The following is a 9,706-nucleotide window of genomic DNA, read 5'->3' as shown; positions in this document are numbered from 1 at the left end:
GAGGGAATGAGACTTTGAAAATGAAATGCAAAATGTCTAAAGTTATGTTGAAACAAAGCCTATAGACTGAAAGTTCCAGAGAGTTACTGATAAAGGGTCTCAAGGCCACATGCCCGTCTTATCCCAGATAACCGCTTAGAAGTCTCTTGCTTCTGTATCCCAGCTGGCTTTACCCCGGCTTTAGGCAATAAATATCCTGTTGCCTAATTGCTGAGGGCTCAGATTTTGGAGAAAGATCTCCTCTGAGCTCCCCCTCCCCCTTAATAAAGAACTTCCTTCCTCCTCTTTGAATGCTGCTTGATTCCCTGATGAAATGCATGCCTCAAAAAAGAACTGCAGTTCTGCTCTGCTCTCTCTTGCACAGGTATTAAGGAAGCTGGTTTTCAAGGCTGCACTGGAGCTGGGGGAGGAACAGGGCGAGGGTATGTCAAAATGCTGCAAAATCGGATGTTCTTCCTTGGATACAGCTGCTTTTCCGGACTAAATGCTAAATGAGTTGCCGTAAATTTCCAGAGCTCTGACAATGTTGATTCTGACCCATTTTGTCCATTTGTCCGTGCTCGTAGGGAAGGGCAAATTCCCCCAGGTCCTCGGGCCGCCATTTTCACAGATATCGCCCTTCTTTTTTGAGAAATGTTATTTTATTGCCAAACAGTGTAAAATCATTGAAATTAAAATTTTTATTAAACGTTTCACACAATTAAATTTTTTTAAACTATAATCAAAATCCACGAGAAACACTGCCCTTCACCCCACCCCCCCAATTCCTAGTCAGTTGCCGGTATTACTACCTGCTCGTCAAATCTACTCAACAGATGTTTGTTGTCCTATTATCAAGACTTACATTCACTCAAAGTGGACACGACAGCGCATTTTCCCTTCCCAATCTTCCCGCCCCGCTCCCCCGTTTTCCACTCTCTCCCACAAGAAGCTTCCAGCAAACAGCCGCGGCCGGCGTCCTCCGCCTTCTCCGCGCGCGCTCAGAACGGGGCCGCCGCGCTCCCGCTCCAGAATTCTCTCTCAGTCGCCGCCCCACACGCGTCTCCACAGCCCTCTTTTCTGAATGAACCAGACAGCATCGCCGTCTTTCTAGAACACAGGTTTAACGCACACGAAGAATCCAGACGACGACAGGCCCCACGTTGCTCCCGGAACCCCAGCCCACCGCCTCAGAAATCGCTTTTGCCCATAACTTAGATACTGTTCCCTGTGCTTCTAGAACATTCCCTGGGGCAAGACCATCCTTTCAATCGCCACCCCGCGTCACTCCCGCCCGGAGCGGCCCTTCCCGGCTCCCTCAGCCGCTGGCGCGACCCTCCGCGCTGAAGCGTCTTTAAACGCCCGTTCGCGCTCGGCCCGCGGGGCTGGGAGGGGAAAGCGGCTCGTTTAAAAGGCTCCAGCCGCTGGGCTTCCCCGAGGCCCGGGCGGCCGGCGGAGAAGGAAGGCGCCTTCCCCGGGGCCGGAACCCCGACTCGCGGCCTCGCTTCCGTCGCCGCCTCGCGGAAGCCGGGGTGCAGCCTCCGCGGCGTCGCGTGCCGGGTGCAGGTGGCGTCCGGGCCGCCGCGGGCGGGAAACGAGCGGGCCCCGCGCCGCGGCCAGACGCCTCGAACGTTCCCGGGAGGCTGCGCGCGAGCCGCCGGCGACGCGGCCGCCTCAGCCCGACGACCGCGCTCCGTCCGCCGCCGAGCGCGCCGCGAGGGAGCCGCCGCCCCGGGGGCCGCTCCGAGGCCGCGGGCGCCGCGGCCCGGGCGGCCGACCGAGCCCGGCGCTTCCCGCCGTCGAGCGCCCCGTCGGGCCGGGCGGCGCGCCCCGCTGGCGGCCCCGAGGCCGGAAGGCGCCGGGCGCGCTCCGCTGCGGGCCCCGGGGCGTGGCGAGGCGGCCGGGCCGCGGCTCCCTCCCGCGCCCGGGAGCTTTCGCTTTCGTTTCCCGCTGGCGTCTCCACCCCGCTGCGGCGGCCGCCGGCGTCCGGGCGGCTCTCGGCCCGACGGGCAGCGCGCCCCCGCCGCGGCGGCCATGGCGCAGGCCGCGATGCTCGGCGAGGTGACCCAGGTGCTGTGCGCGGCCGGGGGCGCCCTGGAGCTGGACGAGCTGCGGCGCCGCGTGCGGGGGGCCGTCGGCGCGGACGCCCTGGAGCGGCTGCTGCGGGAGCGCCGGCGCCTGGTGGTGGCGCGGCGGGCGGGCGCGGGCGGCGCGGCGGCCGCCGAGCGGGTGGTGCTGGCCGCCTCGGAGCTGCGCCTGTGCCGCGCGCACCAGGGCTCCAAGGCGGGCTGCGCCGGGCCGTGCGCCGAGCTGCACCTCTGCAAGTTCTTGATCTACGGCGCCTGCAAGTTCCTGAGGGCCGGGTAAGGCGCCGCGCCCCGGGCCCGACGGCCGCCGCCGGGCGGGGGGGGCGGGACGGGGGACCCGGCCGCCCGCCTCACAGACCGGTTTGGGGCCGTCTTCACCGGGCTGAGGCCCGAGGCGTCTTCCCCACCCCCGGCCCCGCTCCTGGTCGCTTCAGCGAGCGTTTATTGAGCGCCTGCTGAATACCTGGCGCCGGGGGAGGGAGTCGCGGTGGAGCCATGACCGCGAGGCACCTGCGGGCTCGGGGGGGGGGGGGGGGGGGAGGTGAGGTGGGGAGTGGGGGCTGGAGCGGGTGAGGACGCTCCAGAAGAAAACGGGCTCGGTCTGGCTTCCCAGCTCGCAGACCCGGGGCTTGGGGAAGAGGCGTTTCCCCGCGGGCTCGGCGAAGGCGGCTCCTCAGCCTCGCGTCACCCGTGACCGTCCCGGTTGACCCGCTGAGCAGCCGGCGGGGGCGTCTCCCCGCGCCCACGGCCCGCAGGGAGCCGGCCCCGCCGACCCCGCCGCCCGCGGGAGCAGCCCCGGCCCGGGCCCTTCTGCTGGCCTCTGCCCTGCCGGGAAGGCCCTTCTCCCCGCCCCGGGAATCCGCCAGGCCTCCCTCCCGTGCCTCTGTGGAGCCCTGTTCCGCCCCCTCCGTCAGGGGACCCCGTGTCCCTGCTCATGGGCTCCCTCTTATCCCCCCTCACCACCTCAGGGGGACGAGAAGGCCGAGGTAGAGGCCCAGCTGACTCCCCGGCACGCAGCTCTGCGCCTGGGGGAGTGGGTTAAGGTTTACTCCGCAGGATTTGGAGGGCACCCTGAAGGGGCGGGTGTCTCAGAGGGTGGGGGAGAGCAGCCGGGGCACCTGTTTGGAAGCCACTCCAGGGATCTAGAAGAATTTGTGCCTTTTTTGTTTTCTGCTTTTGGCTTAATAGTCACATTGTTTCTTGCTCAGGTGGGGTCCAGCAGGGTGGGGTGGGGGCTTAGTCATTGGGGGACCCAAGCTGGCAGACCTCAATTCTGCCCTCGTCAGCCCGTGGCTCTTCAGGCCATTCTGGAAATCAGGTGCAGGAAGAGGGTGGAGATGGCAGGACGGGGTGAGGGGGAGGTTTTTTTGGACTCACCCCATCTCACAGTGCTGATCCACCCACGTCCCCTGGGCCGCAGGACCTGCCTAGATGCAAGGGGTACTGGGGGAAGAAGTTCCTGGAAAACACCTGCCTAGAAATATCTACAGTAGGATTTACCAAGACCCAAGTAAAGCCTGAAAAGGAAGGGATGCGTGTGAGAAATTTGGGAGAGATGAGGATTGGTGAGAGAGTGGTGATCGGGTTTTCTTATGGCTGTTGGAGAGGTGACTTCCTTTCTTTCTGTCGGCAAAGGCAGTGGGAGAGGGTTTTGTTTTGAAGTGTGCCCAGGTCTGAAGTGCGGGAGGGTGCTCAGGGCCCCGAGGGGTTGGTTGGGCTGCTGGGGTCGCAGCCCTGGGAGTCAGTTCCATGCCTGGTGGAGCTGAGGGTGGACCCCCACTGGCTGATGAGGAAGGACAGGGTGCAGTCATGCGTTGCTTAAGGAGGGTGATGTGTTCCATCTGAGAAATGCATGAGGTGATTTTTGTTATGCAAATGTCATAGGGTGTAATCACACAAACTTTGATGGTAGAACCTTCCACACAACTGGGGATATGGTATCGTCTTTTGGGGCCCCTACCATCATCGTCATATATGTGATCTGTCCTTGACTGAGACATCACATGGTGTTTGTAAATGGTGGGTGCGTGGCTCTAAAGATGGGGCTAAACTGTTGAATCTAGATGACGGCCCTCTTTGTCTAGTTCCCCGAATTTGGGGTTAGATTTTGCTCATCTTGGAAATCTGGATGTCTGCTAAATAAGATATTTTTGTTTGTCTAGATGATTTTGAGTTTTCTCCTTCTTTACTTTTCTTTCATGCTTTTACACAGGTGTGTTTCTTGCGCCAGCCTTCTCTGACTGTTTCAGGGTCCCAGCATGGAGAGTGGGTGTGGTTGCCTGCACTTTCTATCTTTGCCCTGTGACTCTCCTTGTTTTGCTGAACCAAAGGGTCAGCTGTTTCACAAATAGGTCATCACCGTGGCCATTGCTCATTGCCAGCAGCTGGGAAGGGCCCAGGTTACAGCCTTCCTTGCCCTGCTTACTAGAACAGCCCCTGTTTCAGTCCTGCTCTCCTCCTTGCTTCTGGTGATCTTGGGCAGGCTACTGCATATCTGAGCCTCAGTTCCCTCATCTGCAAAATGGCTTCCTCATAGATGTGTGGAGGACTGAATAAATTAACTTATAAAACATTGAGGCAATCCCTGTTTCTTGATAAGTGCCCAGCAAATTTTAGTAGCCATCACCATTATCATTATAATTATCAGCTGTATGTGGCTCTCGCAGCACCAATATTAGCCACTCTGTCTAGAATGTTCTTCCTTGCCTGGGTCCTCCTGTTTGTTTCAGGTGTCACACCTTCCAGGCGCCCTGCCTGGATTGCTCCCCACTTCAGTCAGGCCCAGGGGCCCCTGCACTCTGCTGATGTATTCTGAGCACAGCGGACCTGGCACTTTTCCACCATCCTCTGCCCCAGCACTGGGGGGAGAGGGGGAGGAGAGTCAGCATGCCTGCAAGGATTGTGTCCTAGCAGTGGAAGAGGGGAGTTGCCTTTTACTAGTTGGGGGACCTAGAGGAGATGTGGGTCTGGGGGAGTTGATCAGGGGTTTAGTTTCCTTTTGAGATGTTTATACTTAGCATGATACACGAGGTGGGGCAGTGACTGAATCAAGCAAATGCTATTTGCCTGACTCTACCGGGTGCTGGTGACCCAGGTACTCATTTGAAGTCTTAACTGGATCATTGCACACATGCCAGTGCCAGGCCCATGGCTAGTGCTCCCTGGGGACTTGGTGAGCTGAAGAGTGGAGGAAGGGAGCAGAAAAGAAGGACTGGGCCTCAGGACTGCGTGTGTACAGGGAGCCGAAGGTGTCCATGTTTGTTCAGCTATTGTTGAGGTGCCTGCAAAGTGCCAGAGCCTGCTATGCTGCGACTTGTCTTTGGGTAGCAGCCTTGTCGTTCTCATCAGACACCTGTTGAGGGGTGCTGTCCTGGGTCCCTAGAACTTGCAAGGTGCCATCTCTTCTTTATAACGAAGTGTTATGTTTTTTTCATCACACAGACATGCCAGCTTTCCCCCTGTGCTCCTAAACAATGTCAGAGCCTGTTTCTGAAAAATTACCTTAAAGATTTATCAGCTGTGTCAGTCTGCCTGGGCTGCTGTACCACAGCCCGGCTGGTGTAAACAGCAGAAAGTTATGTTCTCACAATTCTTGAGACTAAAAGTTTGAGTTCGAGATGTCAGAGTTCTTTGTGGCCTCTCGCCTTGGTTTGTGGGTGGCAGCCTTCTCCCTGTGTCTTCACGTGATCTTCCCTCCGTGTGGGTCTGTCCTAATCCCTTCTTCTTGTAAGGACACCAGTCGCGTTGGATTCGGCCTCCATATATCTCGTTTTAACTGAATTACTTCTCTGAACACTCCATCTCCAGTAGTTACTCCTGAGGTTCAGGGAGTTAGGACTTCGGTGTTAAATTTTTTTGGGGGGCCTACAGTTGTACCCTGATCCCAGCTCTGCTTCTTTGCAGGAAGAACTGTAGGAACAGTCACAACTTGTCGAGTTCTCACAACCTGAGCGTGCTGAGAACCCACGGCGTCGACCACCTCAGCTACAGTGAACTCTGCCAGCTTTTGTTTCAGAATGACCCCTGCCTTTTGCCTGAGGTGAGTGCCAGGCAGGGCTGGGTGTGCACAGGGAGAGAGGCCCGAAGGCTGAAAGCTCAGGAAATCTAGTAGAAGAAAAGCTGAGCATGCCATTGTGACCATGGGGATCCCCCCATGGTCCACCTGGATTGAATTCCCTGCTCTGCTCATTTTTAGACCCGTGCCCCTCCTTGAAGCCTCTTTTCCTTTTATGTTGTTTGGACTGGTCACCGCTTCGCAGGGCTTCTGTGAGGTGTGGTGACTGCAGTGAGGTGTTACTTCTCTGGGCATGAGGCTCTCTAGCCAGCCCCCCTTGTGGAGCAGCATTTGGAATCACAGAGGTATCCCTGGACTTGGTAGTTCTGTGGAGCATTCCAGAACTACTGACAGGAAGAAGATGTTTATTGATCCACATACAGCCAGGAAGTTTTGATGTGGACTCACTGCATTTCCACCGTGAGCCACCCGTTTCCAGGCTGGCCTGTTTGGTTAGGTACTTATTCAGGCCCTGAGGAGCAGACACCATGGTGGGAATAGAAGTGTGGAGACTACTTGGGGAGGAAGCAGAGGTCGGTGCGCCTTCAGGTGGTGATGCAGGTGCGACATCTTGGCAGGAGAGAGGGTCTGACTGCAGCGCAGTTCCAGGAAAGTGCCCACCTAGCCAGCGGGACGTGCTGAGCCAGAGTCACAGTTGGAGGCAACCCACGTCTCCCCAGAAGGCATGCTGGTTGTTGGCTGGGAGCAGCACGCAGGATGTGATCTCAGCGTGTGTAAGAGTGTGGCTCCAGGGTGCTGTAGGTGTGTCCAGAGCTCACCAGGGCTGCAGCGCTCCCAGGGCGTGGCCGGGAGCATGCTATGGGGTGCATGGGTGCTGTTTCTGGCGTGAAGTACAGATGAGATGGTATCTTTCCAGGGAGATGCTTCCTTATTACTCAATTCATATCACCCTTTCAGAAAGGCACTGTGTAGTGACTGGCACTTTGTAAATAGTTATTTTTTTCTTTGGCCTTTTGAAACTTCATATTGATTGAATTTGACTAACTTTCACGGACTGTCCATCATGAGTCTGCACTGGCCATGAGAGGAGAAAGTGGCAGTTCTACCCGTGAGGCACAGTTAGCGGGTGAGACACACGGGTCAGCAGATGATTGCAGGTGCTGTTTCAGATGCCCTGGCCACAGGGAAGGCATCTAGAGGAGAGGGTGCTTGCTCTGGGTGCTGAGGGATGAGTGGAAGATGACGGGCTGGGAAGAGAGCAGCACAGGAGGAGGGATCCTGGTCTGGTCTAGGTGGGCATGGACGTCATCATGACCCTTCTGGATTGAGGGCGGGGAAGGTGGCAGGAGAGAAGTGGGTGGGCAGAGGCTTGTCCAGGAAACCTTCTGTATCACGGGGTGGGGGTTTGTGTTTGGGCAGTGGGTATGCCCTCTGAGGTCATCTCATCAGCAGCCTGAGAAGTGGATCGGGAGCCTCTCTCTGCTGGGTGTGCTGTTTGGCCCAGAACACAGGGCCTGCAGATGGGAGCTGAGACCATAAACTCAGATCCAGCGTGGCTCTCCTGCTCAAACTTCTGCTCTTAGCCTCATCCCCTTAGTGGATGGCCATTTGGGGGATGCCACTACAATTCAAGCACCCAGTGTGTTTCAGGCATTGCATTAACCACTTGGTATGCTGCCCCTTTAACTATCACATCAGCTTGGTGGTGTAGGCAACATTCCCATTTTAGGGACTAAGGCTCTGAGAGCAGGTAAAGAGCAGGTGAAGCAGCTTGAAGTGGCAGAATCAAGCTTCTCTAGCCTCTCCCATGGGGGCTTCCATCCCCAAAGCTGGTTCCCTGCTGAGCCAGGTCTGATCTGCAGGTCCTCCAGAGCACTTCTACATGTTCCTCGGTGTAGGGCTGTGGGTTGAGCGGATGGGCCTTTGGTGATCTCTGGCCCCATCCTTAGGAGTATGCAGGTAGAAGAGAAGGAATAATTCATTCCAATTCAAGTCCCAGCACTGCCAGTAACATATTTCAACAGACATTGTGAGTGCCACACAGTATTAAATAGCTGTGTGACCTAGGGCAGGCTGGGTAGCTTCTGGGTCTGTCTGCTGTGCAGATGGAAAAGGACTGTATTTGGCCATCTGTAAGATTCTTTACTCGAAGCCTTTTTGACCCTAAATGATAGAAAAAGAAAATAGTTGGCTCTGGAGCCTGGCTGGGGAGTGCTGGAGATTCAGCGGGGGATGGGTGTAGGAAGGATGCTTCTCTGAGTTATGGGGAAGTGTGGGGTGAGACTAAGCAGCTGTGATTGGTTTGAAGCCCTTAGGGTTTCCCCTGCTGAAGGTTCTCTTCTCAGCAGCCTGCTGTCTACCCACTTCCCATTTAGCTGAGCACATCTGTTGACAGCCCTCTGTCTAGAGTGAGGGACGTTCCCAGAGCAGCCTGGCTGGTGGGGATCAAGGCGTCACAGCTTTGGCTAGCTCTGGGGGGGGCGAGGGGGGGAGCTGCTTCGAACCAGTGGGCTGATCTGGTCAGCAGGGGGTGGTGATGTGTGGAGCCTTCCTAAGCTGCTGTCTTGCTCCTCTCAACAGATCTGCCAACATTACAACAAAGGAGATGGCCCCTACGGCTCGTGTTCCTTTCAGAAGCAGTGCATCAAGCTGCACATGTGCCAGTACTTCTTACAGGGCGAATGCAAGTTTGGCACAGGCTGCAAGAGATCTCACGATTTCTCGAATTCTGAGAATCTGGGAAAACTGGAGAAGTTGGGCATGAACTCGGACCTGGTGAGCAGACTGCCTTCCATCTACAGAAATGCTCATGACATCAAGAACAAGGACTCCGCCCCCAGCAAAGGCCCTCTTTTCCCACCGGCCCCACAGCGTACCTCTGGTAAGTTAGGGGGCTGGGCTCTTGGTTTCCGGCTGGAATCTGTCATGGAAAGGGTGGCCTAGAACACATCAGCTGCTTTCAGTGAAACACAGTTGGGGATCCCTTCTAGTCAGAGGGAATTGGGAAGGTGCTGGAGACTGATGTGAACAGCTGGCCAGCCTGCACAAAGGCCACTGGTGTTGACAGTGAGCGAATTCCCGGCAGGCCTGGTGGGCACTGAGATGGGAGGCTCTGCTGCTCTCTGATCAGTCATCCCTCTGTACCCGGAGAGCCTGGTACCTGGTTCAGTACCTGGTTCAGCTTGGTACCTGAGGAACCTAGTTAAGGACCCCCGAATCCTTGACTTGGGGTCAGTGAGGGACCCCCGAGTTAAGGGTGCCATGTGCACAACTCTGGGGTCTCCTTTGAGTTGTATTGTTTTGATTCCTGTGAAAAGAGTAAATGGAACATTTAAACTCCAGCTCTCCTCTGGACATGTAAAATAGAATTATTTTAGACGTTGTGAATTGACTTTGTCCTTCATCTCCAGCAGCGGGGGCACCTGGTGGTAGGTGGTGCTCAGACATTTGTTCAGTGAACGAGCGTGTTAGATACTTTTAATTGTCCTTGCCACATGTTCAGTTTTTTTCTATTTTCTTCAGTTAGTTTTGGTTAATTTCTTCCAACGATGGGAAGCCTAGAAGTAGACAGGTTTTGCTTTAAGTAGAGCCGTGTGAGTGTCAGTGCCTTGTGGCCCTTCATTGT

General features: G+C 56.4%; 1 protein-coding gene across 1 annotated transcript in view; it reads left to right on the top strand.

The window, feature by feature from the left end:
* Window positions 1–1,808: 1,808 nt before the first annotated feature.
* PARP12 (poly(ADP-ribose) polymerase family member 12) overlaps window positions 1,809–9,706 on the top strand; it is a gene marked incomplete at its 3' end in the record, with an annotated part of 31,672 nt that continues 23,774 nt past the window's right edge. The window contains exons 1-3 of the mRNA XM_084230661.1: window positions 1,809–2,342; window positions 5,970–6,105; window positions 8,662–8,962. Of these exons, the coding sequence (XP_084086787.1) occupies window positions 2,014–2,342; window positions 5,970–6,105; window positions 8,662–8,962 (766 nt within the window). The 5' untranslated portion in view covers window positions 1,809–2,013. The remainder of the gene's footprint in view (window positions 2,343–5,969; window positions 6,106–8,661; window positions 8,963–9,706) is intronic.

The sequence above is a fragment of the Talpa europaea genome (genome assembly GCF_964194135.1).
Source record: "Talpa europaea genome assembly, chromosome: 3".
NCBI lineage: Eukaryota > Metazoa > Chordata > Mammalia > Eulipotyphla > Talpidae > Talpa > Talpa europaea.
This window is presented reverse-complemented; position numbering and strand designations above follow the sequence as displayed.